Source organism: Brienomyrus brachyistius, chromosome 8 (genome assembly GCF_023856365.1).
Source record: "Brienomyrus brachyistius isolate T26 chromosome 8, BBRACH_0.4, whole genome shotgun sequence".
In the NCBI taxonomy this organism is placed as follows: Eukaryota; Metazoa; Chordata; class Actinopteri; order Osteoglossiformes; family Mormyridae; genus Brienomyrus; species Brienomyrus brachyistius.
The window spans coordinates 24484141-24501656 of record NC_064540.1 but is presented as its reverse complement, the minus strand read 5'-3'; the positions used below and the strand labels follow the sequence as shown (position 1 = coordinate 24501656).

At 44.2% G+C, this 17516-nt stretch overlaps 1 protein-coding gene across 1 annotated transcript; it reads left to right on the top strand.

Moving 5' to 3' along the window:
* Positions 1 to 1778: 1778 nt before the first annotated feature.
* Positions 1779 to 17310, top strand: fam120c (family with sequence similarity 120C). Its single transcript, XM_049023406.1, has 16 exons — positions 1779 to 3487; positions 3952 to 4198; positions 4353 to 4435; positions 4698 to 4826; positions 5315 to 5417; positions 5651 to 5724; positions 6859 to 7127; positions 7559 to 7805; positions 7907 to 8078; positions 8485 to 8734; positions 9292 to 9406; positions 9555 to 9764; positions 10476 to 10707; positions 10795 to 10930; positions 11573 to 11633; positions 12286 to 17310. The coding sequence occupies exons 1-16, from the start codon at positions 2987 to 2989 to the stop codon at positions 12571 to 12573; spliced, it is 3117 nt and encodes a 1038-aa protein (XP_048879363.1). The 5' UTR covers positions 1779 to 2986; the 3' UTR covers positions 12574 to 17310.
* Positions 17311 to 17516: the final 206 nt, after the last annotated feature.

Sequence of the window (17516 nt, the reverse complement as noted above, 5' to 3'; positions counted from 1 at the left end):
GATAGGTTTGTTCACTGCAAGTCCATGGCAGAAAAGTGACTGATTGGTGGACGTCATCTAAAGTGCGAGCTATCTCATGGCTCTTCTAGTTCACCAGCCCCATAAATTGCAGCTTCTGGTAAATAACTAATTCCTATAAGTATCCTTCCCCATGCAAGATACTATTGCAGCGTCAGACAGGTGAAGGTGACATATACATATCCTCTTCGGGGACCGCCATCTTTGAAGCGGACATTGCACAGATTTCATTGACACCCAGGCTCCGACTGACAATCTGGCCCCATTTTTTATACGATGTGGTGCATAAGTGTCATTCACGGTTTTTAACCCATTTTGCCATCTCACAGAAGTGACACAGGTTATCATGGGAAGGTTTGGCAAAATTTATTGTCGGAGAATCCCCCCCTCTCAGCAACATTAAATAAAATTTCACAAATTGAATGGAGACTATCCATTCAATGACTAAATAAATAACTAAATAAACCTTTTATTTCACCTTGATTAGCCCATTATTTACTTCCAGCTTATCTAGTACAGGGTCTCTGTGTACCTGGAGCTCACCCTGGAAAGGCTGCCCTTATAGTGATAGGCCAACTCGTCCAACAAAGTAATAAATAAATAAGCAAATAAGTAAATGATAGGCTGAAGTTTCAGGCTTCCATATCAAGAAATTGAGTTCTTAGTGGCAGGGTTCCAGTCTCCGCCTGGGTTACATGTGTGTGGAGTTTGCATGTTCTCCCCATGTCATCGTGAGGTTTCCTCGAGTTTCCCCCCACAGTAGGAAGACATGTTCAAGGTAATTGGAGTTACTAAATTGCCCATAGGTGTGCATGTGTGAGTGAATGGTGTGTGAGTGTGCCCTGCGATGGGCTGGCCCCCTGTCCTTGGTTGTGTCCATAGCTTATGGGATAGGCTCCAGACCCACCGCGACCCAGAAGGATAAGCAGTTTGGAAAATGGAGGAGTGGATGGAGTTCTTCGTGGAATTAAGTAAACATGGAGTTGTAATGAACAAGAATCCTTTTGGATTTTTGAGATATAGCTTTGAGTGTCAGATATAGTTTATCACACAGTAAAATTTCATTCTTTAACAATAATAAAAAATATTTCATTAATTAAAAGGTAAAAACCAGTGTTGGGGAAGTTACAAAAGTTATCCATTACAGACAAAGTTGGAAAGTTCAAGTTGAGAAAGTACAAATCCAGACCAATGTTTTGTTTCAACCAACCAGTTGAGCATAAAGAGTGGCAGTCACAGGGTACTCAGCTTGTTGGTTGCAACAAAACCTTGGTTGGGATTTGTATTTTCTGGAACAGTACATATCACTTTTGTCTGTAATGGATCACTTTGATTAGTAACTTCACCAGCACTGGATATGTGTTTGTGTTCGTGTGTAAAGAACAATTGCACTATACATGATGCAAAACATGTTGTTTTATTATTGAAAACACTTCCTGCTTTCACGGAGATCCCAAAGGCTGACTTTGATTTAAATAAACCAAATGTTGTCACTCCTTTTCCTTAAGTTTCCTACTTGGAATTAAACACACTGGGTAAACATACGGGGAAGTAAATCCAGTTGTTTTCAAGTGATGGGGGAAAATATGGTTTTCCAATGTTGGTGAGGTGAGAGTGTAACGAGAGGCCGACTCTTGTGGGGTCGAGAGGGGCGGCTGACAGCTGGGGCGCCCCATTTCGCCTTGCCCTTCCCCAGGGTTCTGTCACGCACTTCTCCCACCTCTCCTCCCCACGCGTATCCTCTCCTCTCCGCTCCCCCCCCCCGTCCCTGCGCTGCCCGCGGAGCGAAAAGCCACAGCGACAAGATGGCCGACGCCTGAAGCCCGTCTTCTCTACGGCATGAAACCGTGAGTGAGTGGGACACTGCGGGAGCCACCAGCCGGCTTTTCCCTCTTTTATTTTTGTTCTTTTTCTTTATTTTTTTCTTTTAGCCGCCATTCCATTCCACATCCCCTTTCCTTTATCCTTCGCCCCCTCCCTCACAACTAGCCAACAGCTAGCCTGACGTTTTTTTTAACTACTTAGTTACGTTGCAAACAACTATTCTCCACCTGGTTGGCCTGACTGTATTCCGCCACAACCAGCTAGTTATGCGCGTGAGGTGGTTTACTGGTTAGCTGAATAGCTGTAAAGCTAGCGGGGTCGACAGTAGTCTGTAAACGTTGCTGTGCCGAAGGGCTAAGGGTGCTAGCTGCCGTGTGTGGTGTGGGTGGTTAAAAAGCCTAAATAACGGGTAAATGCGTGAGGATATGGCAGCCTGACAACCATTATTGCATTTATTCACTTGTTAATCATCGGCAAGCATGAGAACAAGCCGGTAGATACGGTCCAAAAGAACATAACAGCGCTTTCCTAAGCTAGGCAGCTATCCACCCTCTTAGCTACCCAGCTATGTGGGCTCCTAGTTAACGATCTGGTTAACCAGTTAATGGGCATACCAGCGCTGTCGCGGGTTAGCGGTTAACCCATCAGAAGAATAGGTAGTACTAAGCTCAGAACTGTATACTATAGAAAAAGAGATAACTAGCAGCTACATACACATGCTAGCATAGCTAAATAACGTGGCTAACGCAAATCCGCTAGTTTATTTACTCAATCCGGTTATATCCATATTCCCAGTAGTTAAATACTGATATCTGTCATGTGTAATAAGTTTTAAATGAAAAACGGTGAGTTTAGCGCAGAAACGTAAGACCGGTTAACTAAATTACTGACTGCCTCTTGCAGTTGAAATAGTTTGTGGGTTTTCGTCATTGACGTTTTAAGAGTCCCTAGACTAATTCCCCAGATTACAGTCCCAGATTCGTTTTATTTCCCAGATTACAGCCCCATGTTATATTTTTTTAGTTTAAACTCCCAGATTACAGTCCCAGGTTAATTGTTCAGGTGAAAACCCCACATTTCAGTCCCAGAATAATTTCACAGGTTAAAGACCTAGATTACAGTTTCAGATCAGGCCCTCGCTGTCATGGGGGTCCAGGGCTTCCAGGAGTATCTGGAGAAGTGCTGTCCCGGGGCTGCTGTATCCGTGGACCTGCTCAAACTTGGGCGGAGCACAAGCCGGCAATCACCGCACCACCATCACCACCACCCGAACTCGCTGCCCCCACCCCCTCCTCCGGCCCGCCTGCTGGTTGATGCAGACTCTGGTCTGCAGCGGCTCTATGGCGGTTATCAGACTGACTGGGTGTGTGGCGGGCAGTGGAATGCGATGCTGGGATACCTGGCGGCCCTGTCGCAGGCCTGCCTGTACCAAGGCGGCCTCGAGCTGGTTGTGATCTTCAACGGTACTTTGGGGAAGGACCGCTGGCCAGAGTGGGCACGGCGGGCGCAGGCGCAGAGACAGACAGCACAGCTCATCGTCAATCATGTGGGCAGCAAGGCCACACCTCCACCCAGAGCGTGGTTTTTGCCTCCGGCCTGCCTGAGCCACTGTGTCCGCCTGGCGATGCTGCGCTTCCGCGTACGGGTAGGTCACCTGACTGCCAGGCTGCCGCCGCGCAACATGGGCTTCTCGCTGATTTCATTAAGCTACGCTACCATGTGTTGAATCAGCGAAATCTTTTGCAAAGCACTTGTTGAAAGAGTAGCTTCATCTCTTGCAGAGCATCAGCTTACCTGCCCAGGTAGGCATGTACCAACCAAACCATGAGGGAAAATGGCTCTGAATAAGTTTTTGTAGCAGCTGTAGCAGAAACATTGGTTTTTGTGCAGTGTTCAGCTTTGTTTTGCACTGGACTTGTGTGAATTAAAGGAAAGGTAATTGCCAGCAGAAATATTTATTGTTGCAAATTATTTTTTCCATCAGGATCCATTATAGTAGCTATTTAAATAGAACTAATTATTTTCCATTTCCTGCTTTTGGACTGAATATTTTGGGCACTGCTATGCCTCTTTCAGGCCTTTGTCCTCTGACTTCTCCTCCCTTTCCAGGTGGTTCAGACTCTCCAGGATCATCACCAGGAGGTACTCTCCCTGTATAGGGATTTTGGATTCCAGGGCTTGATTGCCCAGGATTCGGAATTTGCTTTATGCAATGTTCCAGCCTACTTTAGCTCGCATGCCCTCAAGCTGTCATGGAACGGGAAGAACCTGACCACCCATCAGTACCTGCTCTCTGAAGCGGCTCGACAGCTGGGCCTCAAAACCCACCACCTTCCTACCTTTGCTGCTCTGCTCGGTGAGACAGGCTGCCAGCATGTCTGTTCATGTCTTTTTTGGTTTTTATTATATTACAATAAGACTATTTTGTTGTAATTCAGTATAATCAGGTGGGCCGCTGGTTGTGTTTCAGACATTAATGTTTTTTTGTAATTTGAAAAATTATTCCCAAGGGAATCACATTTTGCCAGATGAAGACTTGGCTGCCTTCCACTGGAGTCTGTTAGGCCCCGAACATCCTTTGGCCTCTCTTAAGGTACCCCTTGTTTTGTGTGTGTGTGTGTGTGTGTGTGTGTGTGTGTGTGTGTGTGTGTGGGAAGGGGGATGTATTCACCACATTGTGGGAACCAGATGTCCCCACAATGTGGTGAAACCTGTTGCTTTTTAGTTTGTGGGGACATTTTTCAGGTCCCTTGTGTGGGTCTTAAATATTCCTGCGTTTCTTTGTGGGATGTTCTCCCTGCATGTGGTACTATAGATATTGTGGGTGAATTGTCTCCCCCCGCCCCCTTTGCCAGGTGCGGGCTCACCAGTTAGTGCTGCCTCCATGTGAGGTTGTGATCAAAGCAGTGTCTGAGTACGTCTCCTCGATCAAGGATCTTGGAAACCTGGACGCTGTGGCCAGAGATGTCTTTAAGCAGTCTCAGGTGAGTGCCAGGACATTTATTTTAAAACATCCTATATCATTTCCTGCACTTTGCGAGTACAACATCTATTCACATCTACTTCATTTTTATTTTCATCTTTGTAGTTATTAATAGGTATAGTTAAATATGTACTGACTTCAGAAAAACAGCTTATTTTTGAAGAGGAATGAAGATTAAAGGCATCTGAACATTCTGGAACAGCACTGTTTATACTTCAGTCCTGCTATGTATGGTAGCCTCCACGTTAATGCGATTCACTTTTCGCCTGAATGAAAGCCCTTCAGTCAAGTACCCATCGCAGCGCATATAAACGCAGATGCTGCCAGTGGGTGTGTTGGATAGTTTTTGTCCTTTCACAGCCTGCAGCGCCACCTGTGGGTGGTACTTTTAAGTGTGGGTCCACGCAGGTGTGTGTTGTTGGGGGACTTTTTCCCACTTGATGGTTGGCATACAGTGCTAACCTGCATGCTGCTGTCCTGCTTCTCCAGTCTAGGACAGAGGACAAGGTGGACAGGTTTAAGAAGGCAGTGGAGTATTTCTCAGTGGCCAGTAACCCTCGACCGCTGTCTCTGGGGCCCACGCCATACCTCTGTGAGTCCCGGCCAGTCCCACACACTCCTCGGCCCTAGCCCTAACCCAGTGGCCACTCTACTGTGTGGCTGTTTTTGTGAGATCTTTGTTCATTTTAAATAAGAATATCCCTGACTTTGAAATTAGATGGGACTATCATACTTGTTGTCATTTGTGCTTTCACCTTTTGTTTTTTTGCGCTGTTTCTTCTCTTGTTCCATCTTGACTGCTATTGCCTTATGTGGCTCGCTTAGTTCCCGGCTTTGGTTCTGGTCCATTCGGGGGTCCCTCTGGTCACATCGGGACCATGCAGCCTGGGAAGCCTCAGGTGAGTCATTTCTTTATTTTAGCCCCTTCTTCCACACCTGGCTTTCTGACAGGCAATATTCTAGGTCATTTGAAGTGCTTGTGTAATGATGTCATTTACACTTAACCCACAGCACAGTTAGTGTTGTAAGGCCCAGCCATTTCTTTCCGTTAAGTTGCTTTTCTTTAAAGCGTTCTTTGTGCATAAGAACATAATGGGATGTATTGGGGTGGTTCTTATCCAGGTCTAGGGACAGCTAAAAGCGCCTTTTGTTAAGACAAATCTTCACAGCATTAACTCATTTGCAGAACAGTGGAGTCATTACACAATAGTGTTTGCCATCAGGTTTCCGTAACTTTGTGTGTTAATATGTGACCAGGTTTTGGCAATAATAAAGTAAATAATTGCTGTTTGGCCTAATTGAATCATGAACTCTTACTCTTAATCAGTAGAGAATCTTTGAATTCATTGGAGTGGATTTACAATGAGTGCAAAGCGTGGACAGAAATAGAAGCGATAAAATGTGACTTAGTGGCCTGTTGGGCCCTCATGAAGCCTGGAAGGCATGAGTACAACGTGCAGCAGGAGTCCAGCACCATGGCTGGGGCCTGGCAACAGCGTTCCCCTACCTCCACACCTCTGAAGATTTCTGATAGTGTTCTACAGGGTTGAGGTGTCTCAGAGAACTCAGTCTTAAAATCACAGAAAAAAACCCTGTGCCAGGCTAGGAGAATGAGCTCCACACAATTATGCATCTGACACAACATTAGCTGCCCAGATCTGCTCTCCATTCCTGTGTCCATGCGCATTTCTACACACTGTTGTGCTTTGATGATGGTGCTTTGAAGGGGCTTGTGTAAACCATTTATGGAACCTTTGGCCCCCAATGCTATATCCAAGCTATAAACACCTCGAGAGGTGGCTCTAAAGATTAGGCTATTCCCATGGCAGCATGTGGACGGCCACATTCCTGGCACTAATTCTGCAGGCTCCCTGGTAATGTCTTTTTATCTGTTAATGTATGTTGTCGTAGATCAGGTTTTCTCTTTGTTTTCTCGCTCTATATAATATGGTTGTTTAAAAGCGATCCTCTCATTTCTTCTTCCTTGTTTGGGTCTGTGTGACTCCACCCCCATGCCCGTGTTCTGCTGCCAGGTGACAGGTGGCAAGGTGCCTTATCATGCTGCGCCATATGGACATGGCTGTGCTCCTGGGCCAGCTCTCTTGTTCCAAAATCCACCACCTCCTGCACAAGACTGCACCGATTCATTGGTGGGAAAGACAGGCTTTGCCGATTGGTCGGCTCCTTACGACTCATCTCAGGGGGGAGCCAGGACGCCCAATCACCACACAGCTGCTCCTTCAGGTCAATCTCCTTCCCCATCCTCTTCCTCTGATGGGGAGGAACAAAATGACGCCAGCAAGTAAGTTTGTTTGCCAACTGATTCAGCAGAGACAAGGATAATTTCTCAAAATGATTTGGGATGCTAAATAATATCAGGTTTAATAACAAAAATACTGTTAAAGTATTATTGTTGGAAAAGTTAGTTGTCTGGAATCCCGGTAAACACAAACGTGACGTTAAACAAATGTGAACCTGAGACTCATATCTCGCGGCAGATTCAAGGTTCTCCAGTTTTCAAAGACCTCTAAATGTACATTCATGGTCAAATGCGTCCTGCTTCTCTTGCACTCAAAATCAACATAACATTTAATGGTTGCTGATAATTGTTTGTCGAATTTGTTTGAAAATGATCCCTTTTGAAGAATGTGGTCTTCTGCTTTAGTGTTGCAGCGGTGGTCATTAAGAATAACGTATTGTGAATTAGTGTTTCTGTCCTGCCCCCTGTTGTAGCCATTTGGCTGACAAGTCCTCTAGGTGGGAGGATCTTGGCAGCCGCGGGGGCGGGGCTTCAGGTGACGGCCCTAACGGGAACGGGAGCGGCCCCTCGATTCCATCGCTGCTCTCTATGGCAACACGAAGCCACATGGACATCACCACACCCCCTTTGCCACAAGTCAGTGCAGAGGTGCTGAGAGTAGCTGAGCACCGACACAGGAGGGGGCTGATGTACCCCCAGATCTACCACATCCTCACCAAGGTACTACTGTCTAGATGCAGCTTGTGCTAACACTGTTGACTTCTGGCCATCACCTGACACTCTCACTCTCCATTGCCATGCCTCCTGTCTCGTTGTCCCAGGGGGAGATGAAGATGCCAGTGTGTATAGAGGATGACTGTAACCCTGACCTCCCTCCTGCATCGCTGCTCTTCCGCTCAGCCAGGCAGTATGCCTATGGAGTGCTCTTCAGCCTGGCGGAGACCCACCGGAGGCTGGAGAGGATGGCAATGCGCAAGAGAGCCCCTCTGGAGGGTAAGGCTGGGGGGAAAATGCAGGGAGCCCCCAGTGAGCCTAGTATTGCTTAGCGCTAGTGATGCACTAGACCGCGTTTGCATCCAGCAGCACTGGTATACAGTTAGAGCAGTGTTTCCCAGTCTGGTCCTCGGTGACCCACAGACAGTCTGTTTTTGCTCCCTCTGGGAGCAAAAATGTGTATTGTCTGGTAGGGAGCTTGGAAGGAGCAAAAACTGTAGGTCTCCGAGGACCAGATTGGGAAACGCTGAATTAGAGTTAGTGTCCTGAGTTAGGCCAGCCAGGGGTCAGTGTGGTCAGCGCACCACAGACTTTGTTTATTCATTTCCGTTGACACTGACCTTGGCATATGAACCCTGAAGTGCTCCCTCTGACCTCCCCTTCCTTTCCACTGCTCCCCCCCCAGTTCCCCCGGTGATTGTGAAGGAGTGGTGTGCCAGCAAGGCCAAATCCGCGCTCACTCCGGAGCTCGTGCCGGCGCTGTGCTTCCGCGAGTGGACCTGCCCCAACCTGCGGCGCCTGTGGCTGGGCCGGGCCTCTGAGGACCGCAGCCGCCGCACCCGCGCCTTCCTGGCCTGCATGCGCTCCGACTGCCCAGCCCTGCTCAACCCTGCCAACGTGCCCTCGCACCTGCTGCTCATGTGCTGCGTGCTCAGGTCCGTGCGGCCGACGCCACTCGCCAATCTGCTGCAAGCTTCAGGTCCGGTGGAGCTCGCTGTAGGATTGGAGCTCTAAACTGAATCGCTCCCCTGAGAACATAATTAGTCATCCTGGATAGACACATCAGCTTGTTTACCAGTCTTTTTGGCATTTAAAATGTGGCCTTCGTTTTCCAGTGCTGTGGAGTCTTTCACCTCAGCCTTCGGTTCAGGTCAAATGTAAACAGTGCCAGTGAACTGGGACTCGTCACAGTTTGGAGGGGCGGTTCTGTTGCTATAAGTGCGCTCAGCCTAATTTGGAGCAGGGCCAGGCAGGTCTGCCTTGGCTCTGCGTGCCATTCAGCCTCGGGTATGAGAGCTCTCTGGATGATCTGTGCCAGGCCAGAAACAGATTTACAATAGTGCTCTGTGGATAGCCTGACTTAAAACTACCCTGCACTGGTGCCTGCAGAATTAGCCTCGCTCATTCATACTCATTCAGAATGTCGCATACATTTGGGTGATGATGATGACAAGCTGTTAGGTGCACGCTCACCATTGCGGCCTGTGGACAGGTACATGATGCAGTGGCCTGGAGGCAGAATCCTGCAGCGTCATGAACTGGATGCCTTCTTAGCCCAAGCCGTGTCCCGCCAGTTATATGAGCCCGACCAGCTGCAGGAGCTCAAGGTGCGAACACTTCTGTCCGCCTCCCTCCTCCTTTCCTCCATTTTGTTCTCGCCTTAAATGTTTAATGACGGCGCCTTGCAGTCGAGTGTGTGAGAAAGCAGCTGAATCATCCTGCTCTCTTCCCTCCTGCATCTCTGCACCTCCGCAGCTGGAGAAGATCGACAGCCGCGGCGTGCAGCTGGCCTCGCTCTTCATGAGCGGCGTGGACACGGCCCTCTTTGTCAACGACGTGTGTGGGCAGCCCCTGCCCTGGGAGCACTGCTGTCCCTGGGGTTTCTTTGACGGCAAATTGTTCCAAAGCAAGTTGGCCCGGGCAGCTCGGGACAGGGGGACCCTGCTGGACATGTGTGAGGGCCAGGTGAGAGCCAGGGACGCGTCACCTGAGTGTTCGTTCTCTCTCTCTCTCTCTCTCTCTCTCTCTCTCTCTCTCTCAAGGTTTTGTAACTTCAAGCATTTAGAATTTAGAATTCTAAAGCAATGGGCTTTGGAGCAAATTGAAGAGAAGATAGATGTAATGACCAGTGAGATATAAACTGTGCTTTGGGATAATAAAAGTATTCTGATAATAATATTAGAAATGTATAGTACTCTGGCTCAGGTTCTGTAACAAAGCCTTGTTTTGTTTTTTGAACAATAAATGGGACAAATGTTGTGAGTGAACATCTTATTTGGGTGAAGTCAGTTTTTTGCCATCTGCCTGTAAGAGGGGTCCATCCCACACACACTCAGGAGTCTGTAAGCAGAAGATGACCCTCTTCCCGGTCCATGGTAATGTTTCAGGCAGGTGATGTATGTTGATGTGGCCGTGAGGTGTAGTTGAGCCCCTGACACAACCGACACACGGTCATTTTCACCACCGTGTCTTTACGCAGACGCACATGTTAGTGGCACAGAGTAAGCGATACTTTAGCAGTGACATGAGATCAGGCTTCGACTGAACAGACAAGACGGGCATTACTGAGGGCACTAATTCCTGGGCTCTGAATGATCAGTCCTTATTGTTTGCCCTGCTTGCCTTTATTTCCATGGTCAATGCTTCATCTTTCTAATTCCTCCTTTTTGTCTGCAGGAAGAGCAGGTGTCTCGAGTGGAGAAGATGCGGCAGGCGATTCTCGAGGGCATCAATCTTTCCCGCCCTCCCCCGCCTCCACCACCTCTCCCTCCTCCTGCGTTCCTCCCTCCCACTGTGGTCCCACCCTTTTACCCTCTAGCTTCCATCTACCCTCCCAGGCCCTTGGGCTCTTTGCCCCCGCCTCCTCACCATCACCACCCTTCGCCACACAGGCCGCGCACATTCCCAGGTGAGGCTCTCCGCCTGGTCTTTATGGCCCCTTCTCACTTGTGATTTAGCTAGTTGTTCAAGAGATCTTGGCTAATTCTTCACCCAGGCATACAGTCCATTCCCCCCCAGGGAGGGAAGCTGGAAATCGCTGGTATGGTAGTCGGCCAATGGGCTGGGAACAAGCCTGCACGTGGGAGAGGTGGATTCAACATGCAGGTGGTGTCGGTTGGAGGAGGGAAAGGGTACGTAGTTACTATGGACTTTTGTTGCAGTGAATGGGGAAGGGGTGTCTGTCTTCTTAAACAGAATGTGTTTATACACTTAGTTTTGCTGTACAACTGTCACTATGCTATTTCTGGCTGACAGCATTACAGGGCTACCGCAGATTCAGTCAGGACAATAGCGATATACCATGTTATCTAAAGGAAATGCAAAATGTACGCTTAGAAAACTGAAGAAGGTTTCTCCTGGCTCAGGTCCCCGGGGTATACTTGTGTTTTAATTAGTACTGCTCTTCTGGATTGTGATAAGTACCTGACAGGACCTGTTTAACCTCTTATGGGTGTCGATCCCTTGAAAAGACCAGTAGCTACAGTCCTTGCCCTGGTTTTTGTTTAATCCTGACTGAAATCATGAACAACCAATATACTGAGAATTAGATCACCTTTCCACTTTGTGTCTGCCAAAGCAAACCTATTAAGGTTTAAACAAAGAAAAAATAGCCAGCTGTCCATTGATGATAGGAAATGAAATACATAAGTATTTTATTTTTGGAGATGAGCATTGTTGGTGTTTCTTGCTTTACTAAGCATGTAATATTACGATAGATTGTGGTGTGTCTTTAAGGACAGTAAATATGTTTTTACCCCCACTGACCAATCCAGGAGGGGGAAAGAAGGCCTGGGAAAAGCAAGGGGTGGGAAAAAGCCAACCAATAGAACGCAGGTATTTTCCGCTATTTTTTGCTATATGTTTTTATAATGAATTAGATTTCATTTGAAAATTTAGAATCTTGATTTATTTTTTTTGGATCAGAATCAGATGCTCTAATGTCATTGTTTCCACAGCAACAAAATTTAAAAGTCCATCCTCTCCAGTGTCACAACATCAATAAACAAATTAGCAACAATAAAACAAAAAATCCAATAAACAGTAAGCAAACAGACCAGCACGATAAAGCAGTCGTTCCCCATAGTTTCGACATACTGCACCTATTGCACTTACATGTTTCACCTATTGCACTTGAAAACAGCAGCATTAAAGTAAAGCAATGGTCCAACTGAGTTGTAAACATGAGACTGTATTGTAAACATGAAGGTGCACTAGATCAGATTGTTAGCTTAGCGACGTTTAGTATGATGATGGCTGAAGGATAGAAACTGTTTTTTAGTCTGTTGTTTCAGGTCAATAGACTAAAACTGTCAGGCCTTCAAACAGCACATGTCCAGGGTGTGGTGGGTCCTGAAGAATTTTCTTGATGTTCCTGAGACTATGGGAACTGTGCAGTTCTTCAAATGAGGGGAGAGGACAGTCGAATGTTTAGCAAAAATGTACTAAATGCAAAATACATAATTTGCGTACCTCTGTGTCTTTTTAGACCTTGCCCACTACCCCACCCTCCATTACCCCGCCAAAAGCCACTGAAGAGATCAAGGGGGCAAGGAGACTTTCTGAGGGGGAGGTTGACGGAGGTGTGCCTCAGCACGTGAATGGCAACTCTCCAGCACCAGCCATTGCCCAGCCTCTAGACCCCCCACCTCTGGTCCAGCCAATCCAGTGTGCCTTAGCCAGCAGAGACAACCAATCAGGAGACAGAGTGGAGACGGAGGCACCTTGTTGCCTTGATGAAAGCTCATCAGATGGAGCTCTACAGAAGGAAGAGTGAACTCATGCCAGAACGTAATAAGGGGGAGAGGGAGTCCTTGTGATACCTTTGCCATGGTAAATTCTCTTCAAGGGCTGCTGTAGCCATTTTGCCAATCATTCACACTTGCATCCTTTTTGTCATTTTACGCTGAGCAATTTTAATTTGAAATGACACAAGTGTTTCCTGAAAAGAACAGAAAGACCTTTAAGCCAGTAAAATAAATCACTTATCTAGATTAGTTCTTGGGCGTTGGTAACCATTTGCCCATATTAGTCCCCTGTCCCAAAAATAACAACACTCTGTTTTCAAAATGGCTACAGTTGTCCATGAATTCAAAATATTTTGAGAAGCATAACCCACGTCAGTCACATATTAAGAGAGCAGTGTAGTGTAGACATTACAGCAACAGTGTGTAATGCCGAGTAGTGTAGAGATGATTGCATTGATACAGCACATTGGTACAGTACCTCTGTACTAAATTGCACCAGACTGTGCTGTGTGTTGTGTTACTGTATGAGGCCTGTAACTTGGGTAAGGCACAGTAGGATCAAAGATCTTAGTCCAATAGCAAATGTGTAACAAATCTAAGTGAAGCATCAAAATGAGAATTGAAAGTAGATAAGTTGTCTTTTTATTGTATAAGATGTTAGCCACAGTCCAAGTCTCAAAATCTTGTTTTTGACACCTGAGAAAGTATTAGAAGCATGAGAGGTTGATTTGAGAAGTTTCGCGGTGCTGTGCTGAGTAAACTGATGGATGGCGGGTAAACGTACGCAGTGTGAGCTTCAGCATGACTGCACTCCCATGACAGCTTGTGGCAAACACTCTATCTGACAATCAAGCTTGTCCTCAGCCTGGTGCAGCCTCAGACTTGTGCAGCGGACTGACTCCTGTCCCGTCTGCACAAGCTAAACAAACACAGCCAACAAAAGGACTTCCCTTTGCAATTAACATTTCTGTGCACCTTGTTTTCAGAGTGATTGTATGCTGCCTCCGACAAATTAATGCAAATTTATTTTTCAAGTCTAACTAATGTGACTCTAAACATTTTGTGTATATTGACAAAAATATACCTATTGCTTTTAAGTACTCTGCACTCAGAATTTTAATAAGAGATGTTACAATTTATGCAGCCCAATCTTAAACCACATAACTGGTTTAAGTAAACTTTTTATTTATTTCATTGTATATTGGCCATGAAAATTAGTTTTATTGTTATGGAAAGACAAAGACCAAGTTAATACAGATTTGATGAATTTATATAATATATATGTATTTATTTCTAAAGTACCTTTCAGATTTACAATGGAAATCTAAGATGTTTTGTTAAAAATCAGTTTGAATGTGAGAACAAAGTAAATCGTGGTTTTGTATGGAAATAAATATCACTTTATTCTCATATAGGATAAAATGAGGCCTAAGTTGAAACCCTAAAAGTGGTTAGACAAAATTTCCTGTTCAGATTTCATAATTGAAAAACAGTTCCTACCATTTATGCTATGATTCTGAAGAGAAAATATTTCCCTGCTACCAGTTTAACTGCATACCAAATTAAAACATAGGCAGCCTCGTAAAAACATAATGCTTTATGATATATATTAATCCCCCCATGCTGTTAAACCAGGTGGCATGAACTTGTGAAGACATTCATTGCCATGAGGAATTGCCTTTACTTGTTTTCTTAGGGCATACCTGGTGTTATTTGTGGCTAATGTGTTTATTAATGTGGATAGAGCCATTATAACCCAAATTACTGCAGAGACTGAAATTCTTAGCTTTGCTGATTTCATGCTTTACTATTGGCCAGCTATTGGGAAGAGGGCAGTTATAACTGTCAGGCACTCAGTTCTCTTAGGAGGGAGTCATTTCATTTGTTTAATCATTTACCTATCAACAGATCCAGTTATTAGCCAAACAGTACTACTTGGCTATCCAAAGATGCATGTAATGATTTAATCGAATACACTTAGATGGGTGTAAAAATTGAAAAAATAATGTGCATTGCATTGTACAAAAAGGATGGTATAAGTATTTCATCCTCTGTACTCTATGCTATAGTCCATAGCCTTTTTGCTGCTCTTGGCACTGGATGATGTCTGAAATTACCTGTTTGTTTAAAAGAATTTTTTTTTTTTTGCCAGCAGAAATCACTGAGTAAACTCAGTTGTCATTATCAGAATGACAGCAAGTAGTAATTTACAAATGACATGTATATTCAAAAAATGTGAAGTAGTGCCCAGGTGAAATGTAAGTGTAACACTAATAATATAGGTGAGAAGACTATACTGAACTATTTTAAACTTAAGCCAAGAAGACAGGACATTGGGCATTGTACCTTTAGGAAATAAATGTTCGGAATGTTCTGATGAACTTTAAAAGTCAGTTTCAAGCACCTTACTTTTAAATATTTTAAAACTATTTTCAGAAAATTACTTAATGATAAATTTGACTATACCCTTTATTTATGAAGTATATTTTTGAACCCAAGGTAAAGAATTATTAACACTGAATCACTTTAAATGGCCCTGTTCAATGTTCACCTTATCAAATAATCATAAGCAAAGACTGAAACAACAGGTTTCATATTTGTTGTTTTTAATAAGTCTAGATTAAACAGTGTTATGCTTTGCTGTGTTTCCTAGCGTGTAATGCATTAGACTGGAACTGTAGGCAGACATAATATCAGACGGGCTGTAGTCTGAGCCACAGTAGGTTGGACTGGACTGTGAACCTAGTACAGTATGTATAGTACAGTTCATTAAATAGGTAAAGCATTTTAAAAATACAATAGTTGACCTTGACATTGTCCTCCTTTTGTGCATGTATACACACCGACACACATACCACACTGAATCCACAACTACCATCTTCTTGTTAATGTTCTGTATCTCTGTATAGTTTTGGTGAGTCCTGTTGGTGAATGTAGGTAAGCTATCACTTAATTATGCAGATACACTTCCACTCTTAAAGTGGAGTATCATGGATATTTAGAAATGCATATAGCGATGTACAAACAGTCATACAGTGCTTAAGGAGGAGACCATGTTCACCCACATTTAAATCCGAGCCTCTCCTGTAGCTGACGGTATGAAATGTGGCTGTCATGCATTTGGTTTGTCATAGTAGATGCAAGCTTAGCACCCTCCCACCACTCAAAAAAAAAACCAATACATCGCCAGAAACAAAGTGATACGTTTCACAGAAACTTGCTGATGTGAATGGCATACAGCAACTGTGTGAACCTGGCATGTACTGACAAACCCCATGTATAAGCAGTCACTGTGCACACACAGGTGGGACACCTGGACCTAAGTGGAACTTACTGGTCATATTCCTAGATGTACTACACACCGTTGAGTAGAAGACTTACTGACAATTGTTTGTAGTTATGTGAATTATATCCTGTTTCTGGTTCCTCTAAAATAACTTTGTCTCCAACATTTCTAAACCATCTCCCACTTTTTCCTCGTCTCCCCAACAAAATTAACAAATTGAAATACACATAATGAGGATGTATGTAACATTCTAAAGATGCTAATTAAATATTTCCAGCAGTGTGGAGCTAAAAGTGTTTCTTACTATTTCTTACTAATGTTATTACTACCACTATCTGTACACTGTTGCTTATTGTTAGTATTGAAATGCGCTTAGCACAAATAGACGATTTGTAACCTGTATCAATTGCGGTTTTTTCCCTTGCTTGTATTTTATATGAAATTGTTTGACTGCTTCACCACTTTGATGTAACTATTGCAAAATCTGATTGCTACACCCTGCTGTTTCGGGTTTGTTTTTGTTGGTAGCTGCCCTTTTATTGCCTTACAGAAAGCACAATGTTACGGAGGATTTATTTGTGGGGAGAAGGAGAAAAAAAACACAAGAACCAAAAACTTGCTTTCAGGTTCTTTCAACCGAGATTAGTTTATTCCAAAAAAAATTACCTGCATATCATGAAGCTCAGCTGGTGAAGTTGTACAAGAATTGAGGTCCACTGTGTGAAAGGAAAATAGTGATGTTCACATCTTTTGCTGAAAGAGGGTATAAGTCTTGTGATTTCTGGTTATTCAGCTGAATTTAGGTTGAACTTGTCAGTTAACATGGACATTTCTCCCGTATTAACACATCTTTCCACATATATGTAGAACGAGTAATTTGGGTTTATTTCTGTTTAGGCACTAAACACTATTAAGAAAATGTTCATTCCATTTATTTAGATTTGTGTCTGTAGTTTTTATTTTTTGCATGATTCTCCCTGTTTCTTTATCACGACCCTTCACTTCACAAAATAAGGCACGCTTTCAGATTGGACCTACACGTTATATATCACAAACTTACTCAGATGCTGCTTTGGAAGGAGTTTGTTCATTACATCATTAATCTATAGCAAACTTTACTATTTATTATGAATATGTATTTTAGACACTGGTTCCTGTGTGTTCCACCACATCCAATGTGTAACTGATACATGCATCTGTGTGTGCTGATATATGTATCAGAAGCTCTTATAAGGACTTGTGCAGTGAAGGGTAAATTCCTTATTAATATTCTTACAGTCTAAAATGTGTTTTAGCAGCAGGAAAAAGCACCAGAATGTTTTGGAAAGAAATGTTTTTTTTTCCATATTTGTTTTGCTGTTGTGGTCTTATCACAATGGATGAAAGGAAAGAGGGCTGACAAAGGGTTTGCAGTCATGTTTGTATGGTTGGGAAATGACTTACAGTGCTGAAATAAAATTTATTCTTTTAGTAAAACAAAGCATTTTGTCTTCATTGCAAAGGTATACTTGAGTGCTTACAATTACACAAGACTGCTGATAGTTACATTCAAACAAGATCAGGGTCAGCTGCACATGAGAACTTCACTAACTTATTTTAATATGATTTACAGATTTTGAAATAACCGCTAAGTGTAATGGTAGAGGCGCTATTGAAAATTAGGGACCATGTAGGCATACAGCGTTC

Coding starts and splice junctions, on each gene's coding strand:
- fam120c (XM_049023406.1), top strand. CDS start 2,987: ATGGGGGTCCAGGGCTTCCAGGAGTATCTGGAGAAGTGCTGTCCCGGG. Junction 8,079..8,484: donor CAAGAGAGCCCCTCTGGAGG/GTAAGGCTGGGG, acceptor CTCCCCCCCCAG/TTCCCCCGGTGATTGTGAAG. Junction 11,634..12,285: donor AGCCAACCAATAGAACGCAG/GTATTTTCCGCT, acceptor GTGTCTTTTTAG/ACCTTGCCCACTACCCCACC.